At 44.8% G+C, this 27397-nt stretch overlaps 1 protein-coding gene across 1 annotated transcript in view; it reads left to right on the forward strand.

Moving 5' to 3' along the window:
- Positions 1 to 869: 869 nt before the first annotated feature.
- The window catches only part of AGK (acylglycerol kinase), a 45989-nt gene continuing 19461 nt past the window's right edge, over positions 870 to 27397 (forward strand). The window contains exons 1-6 of the mRNA XM_056846739.1: positions 870 to 1032; positions 10618 to 10657; positions 15241 to 15320; positions 19633 to 19708; positions 22934 to 23026; positions 25841 to 25873. Coding sequence (XP_056702717.1) covers positions 923 to 1032; positions 10618 to 10657; positions 15241 to 15320; positions 19633 to 19708; positions 22934 to 23026; positions 25841 to 25873 — 432 coding nt within the window. The 5' untranslated portion in view covers positions 870 to 922. The remainder of the gene's footprint in view (positions 1033 to 10617; positions 10658 to 15240; positions 15321 to 19632; positions 19709 to 22933; positions 23027 to 25840; positions 25874 to 27397) is intronic.

Here is a 27397-nt window from a genome sequence, read left to right on the forward strand (position 1 = left end):
CAGGCTTTGCCTGGAGGTTGGCAACCCCACCTGTGACTTTATCCCTAATACCACATTTAATTTATTGGTGGAGTATAGTGGGTGGAGCTCTCAAAAGGTGGAGACAGTGGCTGACAGGTATGTCCCACGTGTAGTCATAAGCATTTCCAGGTAAAAGGATCAAGTGGGCAGAGATGTGAAAAAATGGACCCTGGGGGAGCCCCTTCAGAGTAGGCAAGACTGACCCTGATAGCCCTGTGATCTGACCCAGTGAAAGGTATGATGCACCTGTGTCAGTTTTAGGAGGAATAGACTAATGGTCTAACTCCGTAGAAGGCAGCTTTAAGAGGCAGGAGGGGGCACCAGTGAAGACGTTGTCACCTGGTCAGCATTTTACCAGCCTGAGTAGAATTCTCTGCTGATGTAGACTGGCCTAGGCATATGGCACAATGAGGTGGTAGAATGGGTGGTATCTTTTCAGAGGATGTTGGTTCACATAGACAGACCCCTGTGTCTTGAAAAATAGCACAGAAGGGTTCTAGACCAGTTCTCTTGTCTTCTGTGCTAATTTTCAAATTTGCAAAGTCTTTGCTGTTGGGGACCATTCAGAAATGGCATATCTTACCTGCAGTATAAAGCAGCCCATGCTACCACCTTGCTGTTGCTTGTCTAGAGCAGACCTAAGCCACGTAATGAATTTTGTAAATAAATAAAATGTAGCAGGGCAACAAGAGCCTAGACTTCACAAGCATTAGAATGGGCCACTACCCATATAAAGCAGCTTCCTGGAAAAGAAGCAGGTGATTGAAGACATAAGCTAATTGTTTAGCCATTTCTGTGACTGTATTAATTTTATTATTTGTAGTTTATCACATGGATGTTCTAGAGTGCCGTTTCTTCACATCGGAATCCTTGTAAGGTGTGCTGCAGAATAAAACAAAACATGGCCAAGGTGATCAAAATGTTTCAAACCCTTAGAAATCACTGGAAGAAGACTACCGTTGGGATCGGCCTGCTCACTTGGGGAGGAAACTGGCTATATGGAAAGCACTGGTAATTATTATTTAGTCTTTAGAAGTATTTAAAAGTTTGCTTTTTCAAAAAAAAACCATTTTAAAAATGTAGCAGAATTTTGTTACCAAGCATTCTGCTATAACTGCCTGTGAAAAGTCTTCAAGAGGTTATGAACCTAAAACAAAGAGTAACTATTTAATTGAGACTCCTTTAAAAACCTTTAAGAGTGACATTTGATAGTTAAGAGACAGGAAGTATAGGTGGTTGTGCCATTTCTTTCATTGTGGTAGTAGAGTTCCCCCCCCCCCAAATTTAAAATGACTAGTCGTAGAAACCCCTGACCCAGATGGCCAGGCTAGCCTGATATTGTAATCTCTCAGAAGCTAATCAGGGTTGGCCCTGGTTAGTACTTAGATGGGAGACCAACAAGGAAATCCAGGGTTGCTACGCAGAAGCAGGCAATGGCAAACCACCTCTATTTGTCTCTTGTCTTGAAAACCCTATAGGGTCAGCTGCAATTTGATCACTTTAAATGCACACAATCTTAAAAATATACATAGCTTCCATGCTCTCCCCGCCCAAAACTGAAATGTGTGCAGTACTTAATTAACAAATCTTAAATGGTTCATGGTGTTAGCATATAAACTTGTACTATTAGCATGAGTATCAGACTTGGGTGACAGAGTTTTTTAATTTTGTTTTGCTAATAAGTTAATGCTTTTAAAATACTTGCCCATTATTTAGCATGTCAATTGACCAAATATTTTGTGATTGGTGAAATGGAATTGAAGCTTTCCCTGTTACCTTTATTTATGGACAGAATTGATTCCCCCCTTCCAGTTTTGATGTTTAGATAGTTTTAAATTAAAAAGAGCTCTAAAATTATGTTTGTCTCTGGTGCTAGCCGTGCCATGTAAGAATGGGGAATGGAATTTAAAAGGTACGTCTTGGTGGTTCTCTGTCAAAACAGGCTCCACAGTTACTCCATTCTCTAACGGGGATGTGGAATGTACCTGGCTGGCCCAGGTCTCAAGCTGCTGCACCTCAATGAGTTCATCTCTCCAGCTTATTCTTCCCATCTCACAACTAGGGTTCCGTTTTGCTGCCACAAACAGGTTGGGAGTTAGAAGTATTCTTGTCTGGTTACCTGCAACTCAGGCCCTCCGTTTTTGTGTCTTAAGAGACGTCTTTCCAAATCAAGGGTCAGCCTCCTAAACCAAACCGTCATAGACCTAGGAGGAAAACCACTGAAATCCCTCTTATTAAGAGTTATTCATATTCCGGTAGGCATCTCTCTACTTTCTGTTTGTATCTTGGTAAGTATGGGCCGTTGGGTTTTTGCACGTGGCTGCAGAGACCAATCGCATAACACTGAATTCAGAAAAAGGAAAAAAAAATAGTTATATAAACAGTCATTGGTTAGAAAATAAAGCCATGGGGTAGAGCAACAGCTGGCTAATAAGATCCTGTTGCCCTAGGTTTAAAAATTACCCTGTGTGATGGTAAATGTAGAGGTAGGCAGAATATTCTTAAAGTTTCCCACTTCCTTATCAAAGCTGTTTATTAACTTTTCCCACCTTGTTGGCCTTCACCCTTGAGGTTTCTCCTCCGAAAGAATCCCCAGATCTCTCCTCCCATCCCACCGTCGGTTCTGCTTTCCAACAAAATGACAGATATTTCTCTAGATAGTCCGAAACCAGCCGGATTCCAGAAGGTTCCTGGCACTTTTATTGGCTATGCGGTGTTCCCTCTCAGTCCCGGAAACTGACCTGTTTGTTTTTCTGTTTAATGCTGTTGGCGTATGAATTGACTTCTTGCCAGCTTTTGCCAAGTGGAAGCTAGAAGGCAGAACCTGTGCTGCAGGTTCTTTCGGCTTGACTGCCCGTAAATGTAATTTTAGGTTAGCTGCTGAGCATTCACAGAGTGCAAATCCGCCTTGTAAAGGTTGTACTCTTTTATACAGAAACCTGGGGTGAGGAGTCCTTTATCTTCATTCTGATTGACTGCTTCAGACTTTTAGTAGTGTTTGATTTACACCATATGGAACTAACTGTCGAGAGTTTGCTCATTTTGTTTGCACCCTGTTAATGGGTGACCCTGGACAAAGAGAGGTGGTGGTGGGAGAGGGGGGTTAATTGCAACATGTGCACACCCACAGTGGGGTAGAGATTTTTTTTTTTTTTAATGAAGCAGTCTTCCTGTTTTTCCTTCAGAAAATAGGAGCGTTTCCATTATTGCAAGGGGGGGAAAACCGCAAAATGCAAGATGGCTCCATTGTGAATTTGCTGTTAGATTTTTTTGCTTTTTTTGGTTGAGATAAGTATTGTAAAAATAATACGTTGCCCTAAGCCCTCGTGCTGGTTTCTTTTTAAAAAGTCTATTTAATAAGGTTTTACTTTAATCTGTGTTTGTAGAGTGAATATGGCTTCAGCGAAAAGTAAATATAAGCTGAACGTTGACATGAGGACCACAGTAAGCCCTGTCGTTTCGCTACTTTTCAAGCAATTGGAAAAGAGGAAGGTTTAACTGGTTCCTCTTTCTTTTATGCTCAGTCCTTCCTGGATCTAAACAAAAGACTTAAGCAAGCCAGTCTTTGGTTGCTTGTGTTCGGTTTTCACAATTTATCTTCTCCTGATGGACCTCTGTGTTTTTTTCAACTAGCTGGCTCAACTCAGTGTGTGGTTTTAGTGTTGCCAGCTCAGAGTTGGGAAATACCTGGAGGTTTTGGGGGTGGAGTATGAGGACAGTGGGATTTGGGGAGGAGAAGGGACTTCAACGAGGTATAATACCATAGAGTCCACCTCTCAAAGTGGTCGTTTTCTCCAGGCTAACTGGTCTCCTGGAGATCCGTTGTAATCCCAAGAGATCTCCAGCCACCACCTGGAAGTTGGCAGGTCTATTGGTTGCAGTGTCCTAAATTTGGCTTTAACGCCAGTAGACTTGGCAGGTTGGGAATAGCTTCGGTGTGTGTGTGTGTGTGTGTGTAGTTTTTCCTCACAAGAAAGTTAATTTGGATAGCCTAGTGCTGATTCTGATTTCATGGGGCTTGATGATAAAGTGAGGAATAAATCAGTGAAAACAACTCATGGAAATCCTAGGTGATGAGGAACGCAAGGCTCTGTTTTTAAAATTTAGGAGTGTTGATAAGTATGTTACGCTTATTCTTCGTTGAAAGCAGGCTAAAGACGTTAAGGGAGCTTGCCTACTTAGAAGTAAGTCCCGTGTTGTTCAGTGAATGAGCTTTGACTGGAGTAACTCTGCATGGGATTGCATTGTAGGTTTGCCTTATTCCCCAGAACCTAATCTGACATCATGAACGATACTGCCGTTTTTATGCATGGTCAGTCTTTCAGTGCAAAACCTATTTGAACTCCCTCTGGGTTATTAGCAGCCCACCTTTTGATTTCTGTGTTACCACGCTGGATGTTCCAGGATAGGGGGGTTTAAATGTTTAGAGAAATGGTGCTGAAGACACGTGGAATGCTGAGAAACATTGCTAGGGGTGAATGAAGAAGAAGAGGAGGAGGAGCTGGTTTTTATATGCCGATTTTCTCAGAGAATCAAAGCAGCTTACAATCTCCTTCCCTTCCCCTCCCCACAACAGACACCTTGAGAGGTAGGTGGGGCTGGGAGAGCACTAAGGCAACTGTGACTAGCCCAAGGTCGCCCAGATGGCTTATGTGTAGGAGTGGGGAAACCAGCCCGGTTCTCCCGATTAGAGTCCACCGCTCTTAGCCACTACACCATACTGTTCCGCGATCCCCACTTTCATGAGTGGTGAGAAGTTCCAGTGGAAATGCAGCTGGGTTTGACTTCATTTGGAGGAAGGGGCACTGGAGACTGGTGTCATTTTTGTAGTGCTTTCTTTCTTTATAGATGCAAAAGCCGAGCACAAGTGGAGGCAAAGAGGCACCCCTACAGGGCAGCAGATCCACCAGCCCACATCAGGTCCCCAGAGAGATCTGACATCACAAAGCATTTCATTTCCCAACCTATTTTCAGTTGCCTCTTCCTCTCCTTTGCAAACTTAGCCCTCTCTATGGCGGCTCCTATCTTTTGTCAAAGGCCCTCACTCTTCCTCCCCCCACCCCATCAGTGGCTATTTTAGTCAGATCCATAGCGATCCATTTGCTTTTACCCAGACTGCAGTTTCACAACAATATGTGTGTCGCCTTGCAAGCAAGTCTCGGTTGTTGCTGACATCTGTGGCTCAATTACTATGCTTGAGGCGTGCTTTTGAGTAGACTTATATGGTGCCCTTTTATAACCGATTAAAGGCTTAGCAAAATCTTGTGCCTTGGTTTCTAGAGTAGTTGGGGCTTCTGATGGAAAAGGTGTTGCTTTAGCTCAACATTGCTTTAGATTAGCCTTTGACTCCCTCGAATTAGCTGTCTTAGGTGTTGCTCTTTCATCTGCGGCTAAAGGAAGGCTTCTTCCCTTCATAGTGCTAAAGGTTTCTCCGTTTACCCCCAGGTTGCAAAATCTAGGCTATGTGACTGTGGAGCTTGATGGGTTTATTCTTTAGAGGAAATTCCAAGGTGGTAACTGCGTTAGACGAAGAAGTGTTGGTTTTTATACCCCACTTTTCTTTGCTGTAAGGAGTCTCAAAGCAGCTTACAATTACCTTCCCTCCCCCCCTCCCAAACAATCACCTTGTCTGCCGCTCTTGACCACTACACCATGCTAGCTCTTATCTTTGCCATCTTTGTAGTGGTCAAGAGCAGCAGACTCTGATCTGCAGAACCAGGTTCGATTCCCCACTTCTCCACAGGAAGCCTGCTGGGTGATCTTGTGCTAGTCACAGTTCTCTCAGAACTCACTCAGCCCCACCTACCTCACAAGGTGATTGTTTGGGAGGGGGGGAGGGAAGGTGATTGTAAGCTGCTTTGAGACTCCTTACAGTAAAGAAAAGTGGGGCATAAAAAGCAGCTCTTCTTTGTCTAACGCGGTTACCACCTTGGAATTCCCTCTGAAGAATAAACCACCACTCTTAACCTCTACACCACTAGACATTGACAGCCTCCACAGGCTCCACAGTGCCGGAGCGCCCAGAACAGATAACTCCCTAAACACTCTCACTTATCTTTACTGCAGGCCACCTCTTCACCTTATTTGGCATTTTGCTTTCTAGTTTGCTATTATACAGTAAAAACAATGACTGGCTTAATGCAATAACCTTCCACTGAGTAGCAGGAAATCGGGCAGGTTTGCCCGCTAAGTGATCGTTGCCTGAAAAAGCCAATGGACGTCTGCTATCCCTGTGACAATATCCAGAAGAAAAGTATGAAGTGGTTTTACCCGCCGCTTCTGCTCCTTGCTTGCAGCCCCTTCTGCCTTCAGGCAAAAAAGTAATTCAAAAGCTCAGCAATTTCTGGTTAATTAAGTGCGGCTTCGCTGCTATCCAATTTAACAATTATTTTTCCAAGTAACTGGACCTGTTTGGCAAGCCAGAAAAGCACGGGAAGAAAGAAAAGGAGCATACCTCAGTTCCGTAGGTAACTGAATCAGAATCAATACTGAACTAATTCAGCTTCTCAAGAAAGCTCAACAACAACATAAATATTCCCTGCAACGTTCATGTAAGTAATATTATCTGTTATGAACCAAGCAACTTGCTTCTAAATGCAGTATCTGTCACTGTGGCCTTTAGTTTTATAGGAGGAAAGGCAATCTGGCGGCGCAGGTGGCAGGTCATTAGGAAAAAAAGAGCATTCTAATTGCTATCGATTCAAAAGCTTTCCTCCCCCAAATGGCTGGGAAAGGATCAGGGCAAACCTTAACATACTAAGATATTCCAGTGGGGTAGCTCTTTTAGTCTTAGTGCAGTGAACACAGAAAGAAATCTTGAGGAACCTTAAAGACTAATATGTTTGTCGTGACTTAAGCATTTGTGAACTAGAGGCTACTTCATCAGAAGCACAAAATGGGGCGGATACATACGCACACATATACAGAAGAACAACAAACAGAAGGAAGAAAAGCTGATGAAATTTTACTACTTCCCCCCCCCTCTATGCCTATGTGTGCGCATGCATGTACAACATCGCGCTGAACAGTGTCTGCGTTGGCTCTTTACCCAGAAGTGGGCAAAATTCACTCCCTTTATAATGCATAGGTGTTTGTGTACAGTGTTCTGTGTGGATAAAGATGGAGCAGGGGTGTCCCATTTATTTCAGAGCTAGAGTTGGCTTTTAACTAGTATTTAGTAAAATTACTGCAATTAATCAATGCTCTGCTATTCGTTTTACAAAAAAAAAAATCCTCTTTCTTAACACACAAGATTTATTCCTTTGAATTTGAAGAGCAAACATTATGTTAAGGGGAGCACTAATGCCTCCAAGGAAAACTTTGATAAATATTCCAATTAGGCATGAATCGGAGTAATATATTATTTATACGTTCTCTCGCTTAGAAGGCTTGTTTCTGTTTGTCCCATTATTTTCACTAAAGGTTTTCCTATTGACTGAGTTTCTCTTGTTGCTTAGTTTGAATTTCTCCCGATTGATTCCTCATCTGAAATCAATAGTTTTTGCAACTCAAAGAAAAGCTACTTTGGCAATAATATGAGTAAGGTAGGACAAGTTAAGCAGCTCCGAAGAAACGGGTGAGCAGAGAACAGGGAAAAGTCTTAGTAGTTCTGTAATGGACACATGAAGCCGCCTTATACTAAATCAGAGCTTTGGTCCATCCAAGTCAGTATTGTCTACTCAGACCAGCAGCGGCTCTCCAGGGTCTCAGGCGGAGGTCTTTCACATCACCTACTTGCCTGGTTCCTTTAACTGGAGATGCCAGGGATTGAACTGGGGACCTTCTGCATGCCAAGCAGATGCTCTACCACTGAGCCACAGCCCCTCCCCTAATAAGCCAGATCATTTGCTATATGTTAACAGAAATGCAGAAGGCTCTTTGAGTTGAAGTGAAAGGTGGGTTCAGGTGAGTCCAGGCCCTCTGAAAAACGGAGCTAACTTCCATTCCCCCCTCCCCAATCAGGACTACCCTGAGGCATCAGCAAGTACCTCTGAGGTTTTTGCCACCCTGCCCTTTTACTGCTTGATAGATGAACTCAGTGCTCATGCCAAATCCAGAGCATTTTAGGCAGAGTGAGAGGAATTAGGATAGGAACGCCACTTCCGTAGAGAGTTGGTTGTCCTAAACTGATTCATCTACTTTGGTTCTTTGCCCCTTTAACTTCACAACGCTTCAACCCCAATTTGAATTAATCCACAGGGCGTTGATCGGGAAAGAATAGTTTTGTGGAGTAAGACCAGGATACACCAAATTAAACACATAACTACTAGATATGGAGGTACAGAATTTCCAATACTGGGAAAGCTGATGCCTCCTTGTTATGGCCCCAGCTAGGGTTGCCAGGTCCCTCTTCGCCACCAGTGGGAGGTTTTTGCGGCGGAACCTGAGGAGGGCAGGGTTTGGGTTTAGGAGGGACTTCAATGCCGTAGAGTCCAATTGCCAAAGCGGCCATTTTCTCCAGGCGAGTTTACCTCTATCGGCTGGAGATCAGTTGTAATAGCAGGCGATCTCCAGCTAGTACCTGGAGGTTGGCAACCGTAGCCCCAGCCAAGTCTCCATTGCCTTCAGAGGAAAAGGCCCCAAAGACCAGGATTCAACCCCAAACGTTTAGCTTTACACAAGCCCAAATCTTGTGGGTTTTCCCCCAACCTACTCCAGAAAATTGTCCCACAAGTCGGTTGGTCACTCTCACTCTCTCTTTTTGCTGGGCTAGCAATTTCCACAGCCCAGGCAGTTGCCTCAATATAAGATGTGAGGGACTGCCTCTCCCAATCTGAACCTGTGTGGCTATTGCTCTCGTTGCATCAGCTTCTGCTCCCACTGCCATCCTCCCCAGGAACGTTTGACCATCCTTGGGCTGGGTGTGAACTGCCATAGCAGTAGTGCCAGTCTTGCTGAACGGCCTGCCTAGGAGGGTTGGGAAACTACCAGCTCTACTGCATTTTAGGAAGAGACGCAAGAAACCCAGAGTCTTTCAATGACCCTTTAGGACAAACATCTGTTCGTATCGATGGGTTTTCCGCGTTGACCTTTGTGGCACGGGCCGACGCTACAGTTGTTCAGCAGTTGTTCTCAGGAGTGGTTAAGCCATTATTTTGGTAAACTGCTTTGGGGGCCCTCTGCAGCAGGTATATAAATATTTTAAAGGGTAACCCAATCTCTTCCTTGCCTCTGCTACAGTGTGCTCCTTAGTCCCAAGCAGTGCGACTTCAGGCAGGCCATTAGGATACGCAAGCCGCAGGCATTCTCAGCCGAGAGGGTTCTGTGATGGGAAGGAGCTGAATTAATTTAGCCCCTGGGAACTGGGATTGCTTCCTTGGCAGCTGGTCTTGGAGCTGGTGAACGTTGAGGTGTGACTGAGAGGGGAGGTGGAGAGTTCGCTATCTTGTCGCTATGTTTTTTTTTTTAAAAAAGTTATTTTTCAAACAAGTAAAACAAAACATACGAACATACTCATCAAATTCTTTCATGATACTGGAACTTACTTTATAACTTCTGTTCTAATATATTTTCTTTGTATTGTGATCTTTGCGTCTGACAATATGCTTCTTAAATTCTTACTTTCTATTATTTTTATTAGTTAATAGCTGTATAGTCAAGAAATACTTTATCTTGTCGCTATGTTGTGACCTTTCATCACACCGTATGGGTGGGCCTGGGGCAATCAGTTCTTGTCTTCATCCTGCCCGTTGAGCCAGCCTCACCTCAGCTATGTAGCTGCATGACCTTAACACAATGCGGGGTCATCTGCCGAAGCTGGAGGGTGAGAGATTCCAAACAGATAAAAGGAAGTATTTTTTCATACAACGCATACTTAAATTGTGGAACTCCCTGCCCCAGGATGGGTTGATGGATGCCAACTTGGAAGGCTTTAAGAGGGGAGTGGACATGTTCATGGAGAGGGCTATCCATGGCTAATGGTCAACATGAATTCTAGTCATACCTATTCTCTACAGCATCAGAGGAGCATGCCTATTATATTAGGTGCCGTGAAACACTGGCAGGATGCTGCTGCCGTCGTCTTGGTGTGGGCTTCCTAGAGGTACCTGGTTGGCCACTGTGTGAACAGACTGCTGGACTAGATGGGCTGTGGTCTGATCCAGGATGGCTTTCCTTATGTCCTTGTTGGCCTTGCTGCAGTTGACATTCTGCTTCCTTCAGACATCAGCATGGTTTGGCGGCCGTTGGTTTGGCTGGCCGGGCAGCTGGATGCTGCTGCTGCTCTTGTGGGGTTGAAGGAAAAGAGCTTAGCCAAGCAATACCTATAAAATGTAGAGCTTCAGGTGAAGTGGTCTGTGTGATAGATGAGGCATTCTTCAGTTCTCTAATCTCATTATGTGGGCATTGAGTTCTCAGGTGCAGAAGGGAGGTAAATGAAGAAAAGGAATGGGGCTTCAAAATTAAATAACTTTTAAGCAGTAGGATTCCTTTCCAGCATCTTGCCAAGAAATTTCTTTCTTAAAAAAAGGTCTCTGGGTTTTTGTGTGCGAAAGCAGCAGTAGAAGTAGTTAAAAAAACCCGAATGCAACCCCTTATTTCCTTTTCCCCAAATTCCGCTATCTAACATCAGTTCTTTTCTCTTTTCCCCCCCGATAGCGATAACCTGCTAAGGAGAGCTGCATGCCAAGAAGCCCAGGTAATACCATTTAACAAGATCAAATTAGATTAAAATCCCTTTCTTATCTCACTCGTGCAGGATTCTGGAGATTCTCCCAGCAGGTCTCTTGAACGTGACCAGCCTGGCAATGGGGCTGCTTGTATTCTTTGGCTGAAAGACCATAAGGCACATGCTTCTTCCTGCAGGGCCTGTGCTTTGCACCTAATTATTCTTCAAACTCAGTGCCGTTGTAAATTATTCAGGAGCATCATGGAGATAATTTTTTATTATTATTATTCTGTCTGACAGTTCTGGAAGCTTAGTTACCTGTATGGCTCCTGTTAGGTAAAGTTTTAGGGCAGAGGTGGCAGGACTGGCAGCTCTGGAGATTGAAATTCCCCATTTCGTCGATAGACAGCAACGAGCAATTGGAGAGTAGCTTTTGTGTTCTCCTTGGACCCGGTATTCCAGTATGTGCCCAAAAGAAGGAACAGGATCCCACAGCTGGAAAAAAAAATAGACTGGCTTTATAATAGAAACTGATTTATAAATTACCATTATTTTCTTGCTCCTTAGCAGCATTTGCCACACATCCTCGTGCCTGTTATGGGTTCGATACCCGTTTTATTTCTGGACCACTGAATTTACTGTACCCCAGATGCTCTGAAAGTCTGGCCATTCTGAAAACTTTTGACATGCATCCTCTGATGAGATCAAAGATGAATTTTTTGAGATGACTTAATGGAAATTTTGGGAGGATTTGAAATATTTGACTGTTGGTACTAAACAGCTATCCCCAAGGCTCAGAAATGCTATGTTAAAATGTACATTGACACTAGCATGTCAATAGAACACAGGTTTGTAGAAAAGCCACTTGGGGACTTAGTGTTTGGGATCCTGTGTGAAATCTGCATTTCTTGTGCTGTGCTGTACACCTTGCATTTTGACAGATGAGAAGACAACATTTCTGAAAATCAGTTTATTATATTCCTCATAGTATACTGCACTGGATCTCCCTCCCCACACCCCCTTTTTCTAGAGTTCTGTTTCAAATAAAATGAAACGTACATTTTAGTTTTGTCTCCAAGATCAAAAGCTCAGAACCTTAATTAGAAGAAAAGCATAATGCCTTGTCTGCCCCAGCCACCGCTGCTTGGTGTAGGTGGAGCTGAATGTACCCTTTTCTGAGCTCCTCCCAGGGCATTTGCCTGGCTCACCCACCCCTCGATTGCACTACTGACCGCTTTGTCGAGAGACAACTTCCATGGTTGTGCACGTCACTGCAGATAGAACACCCCAGTTTCGTCTCTTCACCTCTTCTTGCATCTCCTCCTTTTTAATGCTTGTCAGTGGATACTGGTCATGCATTCCATTGAAATTCATGAAGTACAGAGGAATCAAGTGTTGTCAGGAGGTCTGTGGGGTGCAAAATTACTGGCTAGTGTAATACCTTTTGTGTTTTAGTGGTGGAAAGTGCCATCAAGTCACAGATCACTTATAGTGAACCCATAGGTTTTTCAAGGCAAGGGACAAACCGGGGTGGTTTGCCACTGCCTGCCTTTGCACAACGACCCTGGACTTCCTTGTTGGTCTCCCATCCAAGTACTATCTAGGCCAGGTGTGGGGAACCTTTTTTTCGCCAAGGGCCATTTGGATATTTATAACATCATTCGCGGGCCATACAAAATTATCAACTTAAAAATTAGCCGACCAAGCCCCAAGCAGGCAGCTGCCCCAGATGACACCCCTGTGGGCAAGCAGGCAGGCATCCAACCGGTGGCGCACTCGCCCACCTGGTGGCACAGGATGGTCTGTTGCACCAGCCGGGCGTAGCCGTCCAGCCACATACCAGAGTTGCTCCTGCTCTGCATGGTCAGGCCAGATTCTACAGCCGGCTCCTGCTACCTCCGCCTGCAGAGATTAAATGAAGACACACTGACTAAGGACTCCCCCCACCAACATTCTGGTCCTGCCCCCTCTAACCCCTCTATTGTCGCTACTTTCGCCCCCAGCCCTCTTGTAGTACAGAGGGAATACGTTTCTCCACGGCCCGAGTGGGAAAGTGTTGACACAGTTTCTTGGGCGGTCCTAGCAGCTCCATAGCTAAGGACTCTTCTGCAAGGGGGAAAAAGGGTTCCTTTTCTCAGCAAAACAAACTCACATCCACCTTGAATAGAGGCTATTCCTGTCCATGGGAGGGGGCGGATCACCAGTCTTAGAGCCTTCTGAGCTAGAGATGTGCCAGGACCCACGAAGGGCCAGACCAAATGATTTCACGGGCCTTAAACGGCCCCCGAGCCTGACGTTCCCCATCCCTGATCTAGGTCCTTCCCTGCTTAACTTCCAAGATCTGATAAGATTGGGCTAGCCTGGGCCATCGCGGTCAGGGCTCTGCGCTACAGGGAGAGAATTTTAGTAAAAGAAGTAATGGTCAAACATGAAATATATTCAAAAAACTGATCATGAGGGTCTTTGTTCCTGTTTAGGGTTAGTCAGAGATTACAAAGATTCGCAGTGCTTTCCTCCTTCTCTCCTCCCCCGCCCCAATGGTGCTTATAAGAATAAAGCTTTCCCCCACCCTCCAAAAAAACCCCACTCAATTCTGCTGAAAGTTTAATTTGTAGGATAGGCAGGTTGTTTGTTCAGAGCAAACAGCTATATTGCTCCCCCTACCAAGTAAATAATTAGATGTTTCTAACAGCTGTTAACAGGCCAGAGAATTATAAATGCAGACGTTCATTTTTCCTGATTTCCCTCAAGAATGCAAAAGTAATAGAATTAATCACTGACTTTTCCCATCTGCTCTTCAAATAATATGCCAGTTTGATTTCCTCTGTCCTTTGCCCCCCCTGAATCACTGTCTTACCTGCCTTCTGCTGCCGTCTTCCCCGATGCGGTGAAATGAATAGCATTTAATGTTCAACTTTGTTCTAATGTATTTTACGTTCTCTGCTCTAATAATCTCAGTGGTGTTGATAATTGCTGTGAATTTGGAAAGCTGCAGAGCTCTCTTAATATGATAGTTTCAGCTGCCTCATTCAAACCTCATCACCAAATGCACTAAGAATAAATCCATTTATTACTGTTGATAGTAATAATTGTATGAGGCTTGCTTTTCCTGCTTGTTTTGTATCGGCACGAGGCAGATCTTTGTCAGTGGGTCTCAGCAGATCAAACCGCACATGCGGAGGGTTTGCATTGTTTGCTGTGAAACTGTGTGTGTGCGAGGCCCTTGCGTGGTTCTTTGCAAGTCACTGGGCAGATGTTCAGTGTGGCAGGCCTGCAGTTCGGAGGCGGGCAGCCAGAACGTTCCACACTAAGCTCAGCTGGGTATCTTTTTAGCCCAGGGTCCCCAGCGTGGTGCCTGTGGGCATCGTGGTGCCTGCCAGGACCTTTCCTGGCGCCCACCGAGTATTTATAGGGAGTGGGTGTTGCTTTTGTCCAGCAAGTCTTCTGACTGGCCATTGGAGAGTTGATTGGCGGTGCAGGTTTTGAAAAACAACAACATTGCTTTGGTGGTAGCTGCCACCACAGCAGAAGGGTCTTCACTGTGTGACGAAAAGTAGAGTGTGGCAGCCGTTTTGTGGCTGTGCCCACTACACTATGGGCGAAAACACATGGTCGCTTTATCCTTCTTCAGTCCCTGTTCTAGCCAGGATCGGACGCACATTAGGCAAAGCGCATGCGTTCGATCCTGGCTGAATCCTGGCTGAAACAGGGATTAAAGGAGGATAAAGCGACCAGGCGTTTTCGCCCTGTGTCAGAATTCCAAAGGTGCCCACAGGCTGAAAAAAAGGTTAAAAACATAAGGAAGGCCCTGCTGGATCAGACCAAGGTCCATCAAGTCCAGCAGTCTGTTCACAGTGGCCAACCAGGTGCCTCTAGGAAGCCGCCAAACAAGACGACTGAAGCAGCACCATCCTGCCCGTGTTCTACTGCACCCAAAATAATAGGCATGCTCCTCTGATCCTGGAGAGACCTTAAAGGGTTAAGAAGGCCTTAGTGGCTACAGCTAATGGCATGTATCCACCCATTCATAGTCCGTATGGAGCAGGACTTCCTTGGTTCCCTCTCCTCCTGCAGGCCACTGGGCCACCTGAAATTTTGTTCCTGAGGGTCATGAGACCCTCAGAAATGACACGGGGGGGGGAGTGGGGGTCTCCCAGAAGCATTGAGTCAGAAAGCAGGGGAGAGGCCTTGGTTCAGTGGTAGAGCATCTGCTTGGCATGCATTTGGTCCCTGGGTCAATCCTCGGCATCTCCCGTTAAAAGGACCAGGTGATAGGTGATGTGAAAGACCTCGCCTGACACCCTGGAGATGATACTGACCTTGATAGTCTGGTTCAGTATAAGGCAGCTTCGTGTGTTCGTATGTTCATTATGGGAGGGAATGGGTGGAAATTGCCACACACACCCTTCCACGGACAGGAATGTCACTTCACTGGAGGATGCCCTAACTAGGAAGAGGGCCTAAGAAAGCCACCTTTGATCCCCGAAGATTCCATGCACTTCTCTTTGTGGGTGAAGAAAGGGTAGGGAGGCTCAATAACTAGCAAAATAACTGCAAAAACAGGAGAAATACCATCTTATAACAGCAAAAACTCCTCCTCTCTACATTACTAGGTGTTCGGCAACCAGATTATTCTTCCGAACGAGCAGATAAAGAAAGCAACGGTATTTCTCAACCCCGCCGCTTGTAAAGGGTAAGTAAGATTCCCTACCACAGTCCCTTTCCCGACCTTGCTTCTTTTCTTCATACCTTTGGATGCTTGAGGCAGTCACTTGTGGGTCAAGGCTTTTACTGCCTGTCACCTCCAAATCTAGTATTTGATAATGCTAGTTCTGGGGAACGTAGGCCAGGAAACTTTGACGCGCTGGTGCAACTGCCTCATGCATATGTTTTTCTTAAGTTGTTTGCTTCTTGACTAAGAAGCCACCAAAAAATGTGTGCAGTTACTGCATTTTTAACCTGGGCCTCAAAGTATGGTTCTCTTTTTGGGGGCAAGATTCCCCCTTAAGATTTCCAGTGCTCCCAAATGGAGACCTTTGCTTGTTGAGTCCGCTGATTTATCTCAAACCACACGGGGCTGCGCTGCTCCCCACTAGCCCAAAAGCATGAGTGACATCACCGAAATAAGGATTTGTCCGGACAAGAGTTCCATAAAACCCCATACAAACATTTGCTTCCCTTTTCCAGATGTTACTGGCGGTTTGGTGCTAAATCATGCAGCAAGCACCGCCAGAAGCTGCTATCTGGACATAGCTTTACCTTGTCTTTCGTTCTGCTTTCCATCCGCATGGCAAATGGCAGCTTTTGCACAAGTTGGTCATTTTAAGAGCAAATATTTAGCTTAACCGGCACTGATTTAAAAATGCAATAGGGGTGCTTTGTCTGTAAGTCCAAGTTTAACATTCTGAGTTTAATGTCTTCCACTCTCCCCTTACGCTGGCTCTCTGTGTGTGTTGCCTTTAACCAAAGGTTATGTCCTCTTTCTATAACATCAAAGGCCGACACAGTGTTGAGGGCCAGCTGGTTTTTTTCAAAGGTGCCTCCCAACAAGGCTTTGTATCCTGTAAGTCGCATCTGGCCAGAGCGTCTTTGTCATGCTCTTCCAACACCTGTCTTCACACTACTAAGACTTTGTTTTCACAGTGAGTTGGTAAGCCCGTGTCTTTAGGTAAGGGGGCATGTGATAGAATGCTCCTCCATTGGAGCAGAAAGAAGAAATTGCTTCACACAGGCCATTTATGCATGGTCAATTTTGATGCTCGCTCAAAGTTCTTTTTTTAAATGTGACTTTTAAAATGCCTATTCACGGTCCCGGCGCAAAAGGAGAAATTCCACACACACACCCCACTCGCCTGCGCCTTTGTTTGCAGAGACGCTGTTAGTTTGCATGGTTCCTTGAGGGGATTCTTCACGGCAGGGGAGGAGCAAACACAAAAGGTCACGTTAAAGGGGCTCTTAAGTAATGCGAAGCTGGTATGTGCTGGCTTCGCAGTCACTTCCGGAATGACTGTTCAGCATGAAAAATTAAAAAAAAATATGTTGGGCAATTCAGCCTGGTACATGCTGCTAATTACCAAGCATAAATGGCCACAGAAACCTTAATGTGAGAAACAAGAGCACCCCAGCCTTCTGCCTGGTACATTAGTTTTCTAAGAATGGATTCCCCCCCTCCTCTATAGGAGTGTTTCATTGTGGGGACACCCCCCCTCCAGCACACACACACTGCAGTGAAGTGGTACAGTCCAGAAACAGGTTTACCATCTTTTCTATTCCTTGCAAGGCTGAAGAAATTGGATCTAGGACAGAGTTATGCAGCTCGGTGGAGAAGGGCTAGTTGTTTTCCCAGTTGCTCTCATTCAGGCTAGGAGATACAGCCGAGAGGCAGCAAACCTCTATCTTGCTGCAGGCTCTGAAATACCCCCAAAGCCCAGGTGGGCAGCTTGGTGTTTCTGCGTTTACTTTCTCCCATATCAACAGATGTCTGCTATGTATCCCCATGTGGATGAGGGGAGCGTTGTACACAGTATCACTTTCAAATGCCCCAAGAAATTATCTTATAAATACTTCGAGGTTTAACACTAACAAAAAAATAGAATAAGACAGCAGAGACCGATCAATAGTAAAGACATCTAATTCACATCCAATCTAATTTCTATATCTAGACAATAAACATAACTTTATAAGGTGATCGCTTTTAGATTATATATTAGCTTAAATATTCTTTCTCTATTTAATAATTAGAAGAAATACTTGATTATCATGTAAAAAAAGCAGGGCAGTGCAGTCTGACCTATGTTTGTATGTTGGGTATTCTTATTTGTACTCTTATCCCTCTTTCCTTCTGTACCTTTCTTTATAAAATAATAAAATATTATATAAAAAAATAAAAATGCCCCTTGAAGATTACTTTCCCCCTTTTGCATGAGCTATGCTTGTCCTGCTGGTCAGTGTTGATTATTTAGTGAGCCTAAACAGAATGTTGCGATTCAAACTTTTTATTTTTTTGATAGGGTCAACATCTTACAAACGACCTATCTTTGGGCAATGCTCTTTTCTTTAAAGCCTGTTTTCTATTCCCTGGGTGCTATAAATTATTTTTTACAGAATAATTTATAATTAATAGCGTGGCTGTTCATTATGCAGGAGAAGGCATAAAAATGTATGAGAGCATTACCAAAACAAGGTCAGGTGAAGTTTTTTTGTTGTAATGTTACTGAATAATAAAACAAGTAATATATATTTCCCCTTTAAAAAGGGGAATGAAGGGCTAGTATTCCATACCTCATTAGCTGGGAAATAGCGCATAATTGGCTCGGGGGCTTATTTGGGTTCGTGTGGGGAAGGGAGTTCATGAAGTTTCTGAAGGCCACAGAAGGAAAGTAATGTAATAAGGCATGGCCTAAGAAGTTGGTAATGCTCAACAAAACTGAACTTCATGAGGTGGCTGGAAGATGGAAACTGCATTAAAATTACAATTGTAATTACATTTCTTGGGAAAGAAGCCTTGTTAAATCCAGGGCGTCTTCTGAGCAAATTTGCCTCGGAATCCAACTGTTCAGAACATTTATTTCAGAATACGTGGTTTGATTACAGCAATGTAAGAGAAACAGATACAGATAGAATTCCTTTGTTACAGAGATGAGAGCAATTTCCCTTCTGTTTCTCCCTCCCAATGTCCTTGGAGGGTTTGGCTACACATTTCAGTGTGGCTCCCCAGATCAGCCCAGCCCCAAGGGCTCCCTGGACAATGCCCTATAAGATTTTCTGTGTGAGTGGTGTCGTGATTAAGAGTGGTGGTTTGGAGCGGTGGACTCTAATCTGGAGAACCGGGTTTGATTCCCAGCTCTTCCACATGAGCGGCGGACTCTAATCTGGTTAGCCGAGTTGGTTTCCCCACTCCTGCACATGAGGCCTGCTGGTTGACCTTGGGCTAGTCACAGTTCTCTTAGAGCTCTCTCAGCCCCACCTACCTCACAAGGTGTCTGTTGTGAGGAGGGGAGGGGAAGGCGATTGTAAGCCGTTGAGACTCCTTAAAGGTAGACAAAGGTGGGGTATAAAAAACAACTCCTCTTCCTTTTTCTCCTCTTCCTCTTCCTCCTCCTCTTCTTCCTCCTCTTCCTCTTCTACCTCCTCCTCTTGCTCCACCTCCTCCCATTATCTTCCTCCTCCTCCCTTCCTAGATCTTCCAGGGCCAGTCCAAGTGCACTTTTGCATGGAACTATTTCTGGGGACCAAGTGCATGCGCATCTGGTTCATCTGATTCTTTGAAGTTGCGTCCCCCTGCCCATCTGCACAGCATAACCCTCGTAAGCTTAATAATTGGTAGCGTAATACTTTTTTCTTTATTGCCACCTAATATCGGGGTTTAGAAAGACCTTCTGGACTCCCAGTTTGCCGCTCAAGAGCGGAATGGGAAAGCCGGAGAACTTCCAGTGTGGGCCTTCTCTAAATGAGCCCTCCGCTGTGTGCCTGCTGCAACTCGAGGTGATAACAACGAGCACCATTTGGCGTTGCAAATTCCCTTATGAGCAATGGCAAGACAACCGCATGTCCTCACAACAGCGCTCTTAAGGGCATCTCAGTCTTGCAATTAAGCATCAACTGAGGTGCTCGGAGTGCCTTCCGCACCCGCACTGAACACTGAATTGCTTCAGCCACGAGGTCGGCAGGCTTCATATCTCACCGCGAAGAACTGGGTGCCGATGACTCATTCTGCACACACAAGTTAACGCCACCCAAATAACCACCTTTATTCCGACAAGTCGGTAGCTCTTCGCTTAGGTTCCCCCTCCTGCTAGAACCTGCCTTGTTGCCACAGATGTGTATGCAGAACAGCTTGGTTATGGTTATGAACATGATTTAAAGTTTGGGGGGTTTTCTCCCCTTTTAAATTGCAATGCATTAACTCCTTGGCACGTGATTGGACAGTCGACTGTATTAATAAACTTGACTTGAAACCCCCCCCCCCCAAAAAATCAAGTGATCATTTTGATTTTGGTTTCTAGCAAAGCCAGGAGCCTTTTTGAAAAGAACGCAGCCCCGATTCTACACTTGTCTGGGTTGGATGTGACTGTTGTAAAGGTAAGCCGCTGAGAATGGACTTGTGCTTTCTCCTCCTAGTGAATATTTTCCCTTCTCCGGTAGGTATTGGTCAGGAGTGTAAATGCCAAAGGCGAGAGCTTGTATTTATTTCAGAAGAATGCCAAAGCCCCAAGAGTGGGTATTTATTTTAAAGGCAACTTCACTTTTGCTTCCCCTAAGCAAGATGACACAGGCAGGTTTTATGACTTTCCAATATTTCCCCCCCTCCCCCCCGAAAGTTGATATGGGGATTGTGGGCAGCTTCATCATGGTGCAAAATGCATGGCCATGCAGCATCAGCCGCTTATGTGCATAAGCACTCAGTGGGGATGCTCACTTTGCTTGAGCAAGTTACGTTCTGTTGCATGCAAGAGTGTAAAATGCCACAGAGTGCTGGAGATTAATTAAGAGCAGCTCTGCACACCTCAGTGGCTCCTCAGAGAGGAAAAGGCTCTGCTCGACTGATGGGAATATTACAGATAAAGAAAGAAGGGACAGAGGGAGAAAACACTCGATTGGATTAAGCTGTCTGAGATTACACTGTGGGAGCTGTCCAACATGCAGTGTGGTGTCTGTCGGCAACCCAGGATGCCCTGTCCATCTCCCTTTGTAGGAAGGAGGGCATTCAGCCCAGCTCTGGGCTCAGGTAAGCAGGGCTAATAAGTATTCCCTGAGGAGTCAGGACCACTTTCTGGATCTCCAGTCATCTTGCTTAGGGGAAGGCAGGACTTTTTCATAGTTCTGGATCTCCAGTCATCTTGCTTAGGGGAAGGCAGGACTTTTTCATAGCAAGCTTTTCCCAGTCTATGAGATGCTGTATGTCCAAGAGTTTATCTTGTTAATCATTTGTGTATGTTATGTGGCGTACCTTCTCCTAATTCTTAGGTGGGAGACCACAGCAAATCCCTCCTTCAGGCCAAAGTGTAAATGGTTCTATAGGTGGCGCTGTTCACTTTCAGTAGTGCTGAAATGAATGGCAATAAAGGGTTTTCAAAAACATATTCCTTGGAAAAAGACTCACGCTACCCATTAGCCCTAAAAAAAAATTAGCCAGAAATCTCTGTATGTTTTACATTGGTCTATTTTAAGATTTTAAAAGCTGCTTTGCATCTTCGTGCTGTTTAAGTTGACCAAATTATACATCTATAGGGATTTCTGTCCCGTTTCAACAGTCTGTTGAACCCCGTGACGAAGAGAAATCTGTCTTACAATAATGACTACTTAAAGGGAAATGCTATAAGGCTTTGGCTCCGTACATACATGAGCATTTAAGTATCCAAAGTATAGAAGCACATATCCAGCCAGCCTATCAACAATATTTTGTCAAGCAACTATATATTGTAAGATTGTCTGTGCTTGAAATGTGCTGCTATATTTTGGATACTTAAATGCTTAGGTAGGGAGCCAAAGCCTATAGCATTTCTCTTTAAGTAATCATTATCGCAAGAGAGATTTGGTTGCGGAGTTCAGGAGACAGTCTGTGCTCGGTACGTGTTGCTATATTTTGGATACGTTAATGCTCGTGCATCTGTGGAACCAAATAGAATTTTCCTTTAAGTGGGCATTATTGCCAGAGAGATTTGTCCTAGTCGCAGGGTCCAGTAGACTGTTTAAATGGGACAGCAATCCAGACTTCACAGGGCAAAAGGCGCAACTTAGTTGTATTAATTCTAGGACATTGAAGAACTACCCACAAAATGTGTTGTCTACCCCTGGGTAGAGACACATCACTGGGGAATCCAGTGACTGGTCATCTGCTCCTTCAGGTGGAAGCAAGACTTGGACCTTTCCTGGTCAATTCAAGGCAAGGCTTCATAGTCGCAGCTTGTGTTGCAGCTTATATTGATTCTCACATTGCTCCTTTGTTCTGTGGAAGCCTTTTATGTGTTGTCTAATCCCCGACTTGCCCCACTCATATTCCATATCCTTTTGCATACGTTATGTGACAAGTTTTTTGTCACACACACAAAGTCCCAAATGTACATAGCTTTAGGTGGGTAGGGAAGCGTGTTAATTTGTGGTTACAGAACAAAATTCCAGCAACACCTTAAGGATCATTTCCCAGGGCATGTGTCAGGATCAGGTGTCCGTCCCTAGCATCCTTAAGCAAACTCATCCAGGCAGGTAGCTCTGAAGCAGTAATACTTTATTAGCAAAAAGACAGATTAAAGGACTGACTGCCTACAGGCAGGTGAGGCTGGTAATGGCGAAACATAGGCAGGTTACATGTTTAAAAGCACTACAGGCTGTGAAGGTAAACATGGCTAAGCAACCCCGAGATAAGCGATTCCCAGGAAGGAAGACTAAACAGAGCGCAGCTGTGGAAAACAGGATGAGCGAAACTGTACACAGAGTTTACAGGCATGAGAACCAAGGACTTGATGTGTAGCCAGAAACTGGTCTACTCATGTCAAGAGCCTTTACTCCTGCTACCAGCAAAGGCCTGACAATAAGCTTTTGTGAGTTAAAGCTCACCTTGTCAGGTAAATGCATGTTTAAAATATCTAGACGTCAGCGAAACGTATTTTGACAAACGTTGATAAGAAACGGGACTCTCCAGTCCCATGAGAAATGTTGAACACATGTCAGAGTGGGCCACCTTCATTGTTGATATCGCTCCATAACACGGTGACTTGCGTCCTCATTCTGTGGTTACTTTTGGGGTTCTGTTAACTTTGCAGTATTTCCAGATATATTGTAATACAGCAGTCCAGTGAAGCTCACATCTTCAAATGAAGAAGCAAATGCACCCATGACAGAGAGGGGGGAGGGGAGAACCTCTAACTTCTCATTGTTTCTTATGTGCTACAACTAATCTGTTCCTGTCCCTTACACACAGAACCATAACTGGAAGATTTATGGCAGAATTCTCACCAAGCTTCTCTGTAGAATATGGTTTTCTTTTGATGGCATCTGAAGATGTGAGTTTCCCGAAAGCTCCTTCTGGAATAAATGCTATTAGCTTTTCAGGCACTGTGGGCCTTCTCTTGCTAAAGTGGACTGCCCTTCTGGAATTCCCATGTGGCTTGTGTCAGTGGTGTGCTAGCAGCACCAGAAGGCCACGGACTCTTGTCAAGCATACTCCCAGCTGGGTAGGTGGGAGCTCTTTGCACAAATGCTTCTCAGTAAACTCTGGCCTGGAACAATAGCCTGTGCTGAATTTCTCCTGGAAACAGGCCGTTTTAGTACCTAACACAACGTTTCTGGGATCCATTTATATTTCAGACTGATTATGAAGGTCAAGCCAAGAAGCTGCTGGAGCTGATGGAAAACACAGACGTGATCATTATCGCAGGAGGGGATGGGACTGTGCAGGAGGTACTGAAAGGGTTTATGTGTTTGTCTTCTCCCTCCCCTCCCCCCCAGAGTCCTGTGGGCAGCAAATAAATAGAAGCCACGGTCATAGCATCATAGAGTTGGAAGGGACCACCAGGGTCATCTAGTCCAACCCCTTGCACAACGCAGGAAATTCAAAACTACCTCCCCCCACACCCCCAGTGACACCCACTCTATGCCCAGAAGATGTCCAAGGTGCCTAAGGTCATAGAATCAGCATTGCTGACAGATGGCCATCTAGCCTCTGCTTTAAAACATCCAGGGAAGGAGAGCTTACCACCTCCTGAGGAAGCCTGTTCCACTGAGGAACCACTCTAACTGTTAGAAAATTCTTCTTTATGTCTAGATGGAAACTCTTTTGATTTAATTTCAACCGGTTGGTTCTGGTCTGACCTTCTGGGGCAACAGAAAACAACTCGGCACCATCCTCTATATGACAGCCCTTCAAGTACTTGAAGATGGTTATCACATCACCTCTCAGTCTTCTCCTCTCCAGGCTAAACGTACCCAACTCCTTCAACCTTTCCTCATAGGACTTGGTCTCCAGACCCCTCACTTCTGGACACGTTCCAGCTTGTGTACATCCTTCTTAAATTGCAGTGCCCAAAACGGAACACAGTACTCTAGGTGAGGTCTAACCAGAGTAGAGTAAAGCTATACCATCACTTCACGTGATCTGGACACTAGACTTCTGTTGGTACAAAGAAACTGTTTCACTGAAGAAGGAATGTTTGCTGATAATCTCAAAGACTTGGATAGAAAATGGGGCAGACAGTTTCAGCACACAGGAGAGTCTCAGAGAGAGTGTTGTGTAGAGAGAGTGTCTCATGCGTATGAAGCGAGCTTGGGGGGGAGGGGTCATTTGGGTATAGCCCATAATAAATTCTTCTCAACCCTCTTGCATTTTATCTGCGCTGATTTTTAACCGTGATGCTGTCTGTAATACAATGCCCCAAAATTGAGCAGATGTCACATTCCCTCCGTCGTATGTTACCAGCAGAAGACTCGTCTCTGTGCTTGGCAAATGTTTAGGGATGTCTGTTTTCAGTTTACTTTTGCACTGCAGCTCCAGCTCTTTTGCTTGCCAGGGTAACTCCTGCTATGTCTCCTTCACGAGCATAATGACTTTCCTGCCACTGGGATCAGAGATTTGTGTTAAGAAGCAACGTGAGAAATGAGCTCACGGCAAGTTCAGTTTTCCAAAGGCACGTCCACACTGTACCCAGCGTCCTGTTAATGGGGCAGAGCATCCTCTGGGGGGTGGGGGGAGATGACACCTGTCTTTTCAAGGGGTGCTTCCGCTTTGCACTGCAGCCCTTAACTGGGAGCTGTGCCATTTGCAGTAGTTGCACCCGCTCTCTCTGACATTCACAGGCCATGCTTTCAAGCCTTGCCTTTTCTCCTGGGATGCACACTCCGCCTATTGATTCCATGCTCTGCAAGCTGCATCATGTGTTGAGTGGAAGACACCCCAGGGTATGACTGGAGGTCACAGATTACCAGCAACCTTGCTGAAGCTGATTTGGGTCTCAGCGAGGTGTAGTGGTTAGGAGCGGTGGACTCTAATTTGGAGAATCGGGTTTGATTCCCTGCTCCTCCGCATGAGTGGCGGACTCTAATCTGGTAAACCGGGTTGGTTTCCCCACTCCTACACATGAAGGCAGCTGGGTGACCTTGGGCTAGTCACAGTTCTCTCAGACTGTTCTCTCAGCCTTACCTACCTCACAAGGTGCCTGTTGTGGGGAGGGGAAGGGAAGGAGATTGTAAGCCGGTTTGATTCTCCTTAAAAGGTAGAGAAAGTTGGCATATAAAAACCAACGCTTCATCTTTCTCTTCTATATGGGAAGCCTCCTGAAACCTTGTGTAAGCTGCCTGGTGTTCATGGAGGAAGAAGGATGGGCTGCAAATGAAATGCATCTTTCTTTTTTAATGATAGATGCTTGTACGAAATCTGCTGTTATCAGCAAGCCTAATATCGGCAAAGAATTGGAATCAGGAAACCTAACCAATTGTAGATACCTGTCTCAGGAATAAGATGATAACATAAACATCTGTGCAAAGGGAGTGAAGTTTAACCAAATATATATGCATATTTTGAATTAGCAGCCATTTGTAGTTTTAAAAAAAGTAGGATTAAGCCAGACGAAAATGTCACGTGAGAAGTTCTAGCGTGTGAATAAATGATGTTTGCTGCAGAACAGATGTAGGTGGATTATGAACGGGTCATATGTTATACAGAAAACTCTTCCAATATTCTGCTTACTGCAAACGTTTATATGATATTAATATAGATTGGTTCAATTGGTTGTATACTTTATTTGTGTGTGTGTATTTTGAAACTTTTTTAAAAAATTAAAGGCCATAAATCAATAGGGAATTACTTGTAAAACTTGGGAAAGCAGATGTAACTGTAGTCAATCCTCCTGTTGGGTAATGGTGTGATTTCCACAGAATGAAAGACAGATCAGGGGATGATAGTACAGTGGATTAAACTGTAACAACTTAAAAGTCTTTCGACTAGCTGGACAGTGGTTACTTTGGAGGGGAAAGGTCCATGAGGAAAAACGGGGAGATGAGCTTTTTGGCAGGGCAGCAGCTCCCATCCTGTTCTGGCAGCTTTTCTGTCAACCAGAGCCTTATTCCTCTCAGCTTGAGTCCCAAAACATTTGACACTCTTAGATTGTTTGCCACTGGATGGCTGTAATCCAATGCAAAAGTGAAAATAGTGTTCCCCATATTGTAGAATGGTTGCTATACTATCTCAAGTATTCTGCTTGGGTTTTTTTTTTTCCCCAGGTAATAACCGGACTTCTCCGAAGGGCAGATGAGGTAAAGTGTTTTTTTTCCTTCTGTTGCTTTCTGAATGGAAGATCATATCACTGAATGTTCCTCCATACCCCCCCCCCAAATCCCTTCCTGTAGCAAAGCTTCAGGGAAAAGGGCTCTAATCTAGTTTTCTATTAGCAGGGGATTTTTGTATTTATTGATTTATATCCTGCCTTTCTCCCCAGTGGGGGTGGGGGGGAGACACAACACCCAAAGCAGCTTACATTGTTCTCCTGCCCTCCGTTTTATGCTCACAACAACCCTGTGAGGGAGGTTAGGGTGTGAGTGTATGGGGTGGCCCAAATTCTTCCAGCAAGCTTCTGTGACACAGCCGTATGAAGGGGCATGCCATCACATGAACTTTTAAGCATAGTCTGAAGTGGTACAGCCCAGTTTCTCTCCTCAGTGAGAAAGCCGGCCTTTGCCATGGAAACTGCTTCCTGTTCTGGTTCCAGAGGGTAGCTGTGTCTGTCTGCAGTAGGACAGCAAGATTCAAGTTCAGTAGCACCTTAGAGGCCAACAAGGCTTTGGGGTAAAAGCTTTTGAGAGTCAAAGGTATCGGATGAAGGAAGCCACTGGACTCGAATATAGCTTTTTCCTATTCTGATTTTTGAGACTTCCTAATATATTCAACAGGGTATCTAAATAGAACAGGAATAGAAATTTTTGAAATTGTTCAAGACTTTCTATTCCTTGGCTTTGCCATCAACCAAAAGGAAGACTGCAGCCAAGAAATCAGAAGGAGATTGAGACTGGGAAGGGCTGCCATGAAGGAGCTAGAAAAGATTTTGAAGTGTAAGGATGCGTCACTGGCCACCAAGACTAGATTAATTCATGCCATCGTGTTCCCTATTACTATGTATGGGTGTGAAAGCTGGACAGTGAACAAAGCTGATAGGAAGAAAATAGATTCCTTTGAAATGTGGTGTTGGAGGAGAGTGTTACGGATTCTGTGGACTGCCAAAAAAACAAATCAGTGGGTTATAGATCAAATCAAGCCTGAACTGACCCTAGAAGCTAAAATGACTAAACTGAGGCTATCGTATTTTGGTCACGTCATGAGACGACAAGAGTCACTGGAAAAGACAGTCATGCTAGGAAAAGTTGAGGGCAGCAGGAAAAGAGGAAGACCTAACAAGAGATGGATTGACTCAATCAAGGAAGCCACAGCCTTCAATTTGCAAGATCTGAGCAAGGCTGTCAAAGATAGTTCATTTTGGAGGGCTTTCATTCATAGGGTCGCTATGAGTCGGAAGCGACTTGATGGCACTTAACACACACACCTAAATACATGAACACACGAAGCTGCCTAATACTGAATCAGACCCTTGGTCCATCAAAGTCAGTACTGCCTACTCAGACCGGCAGCGGCTCTCCAGGGTCTCAGGCAGAGGTCTTTCACATCACCTACCTGCCTGGTCCCCTTAACTGGAGGTGCCGGGGAAATGCAAAAGGCCTGTGGACAGCAGTGCCATAGTTGTTAGTTCAACTCTGCCAAGCAAATAATATAAACCTTTTTGCCCTCGG

Source organism: Euleptes europaea, chromosome 3 (genome assembly GCF_029931775.1).
Source record: "Euleptes europaea isolate rEulEur1 chromosome 3, rEulEur1.hap1, whole genome shotgun sequence".
NCBI classification, from domain to species: domain Eukaryota; kingdom Metazoa; phylum Chordata; class Lepidosauria; order Squamata; family Sphaerodactylidae; genus Euleptes; species Euleptes europaea.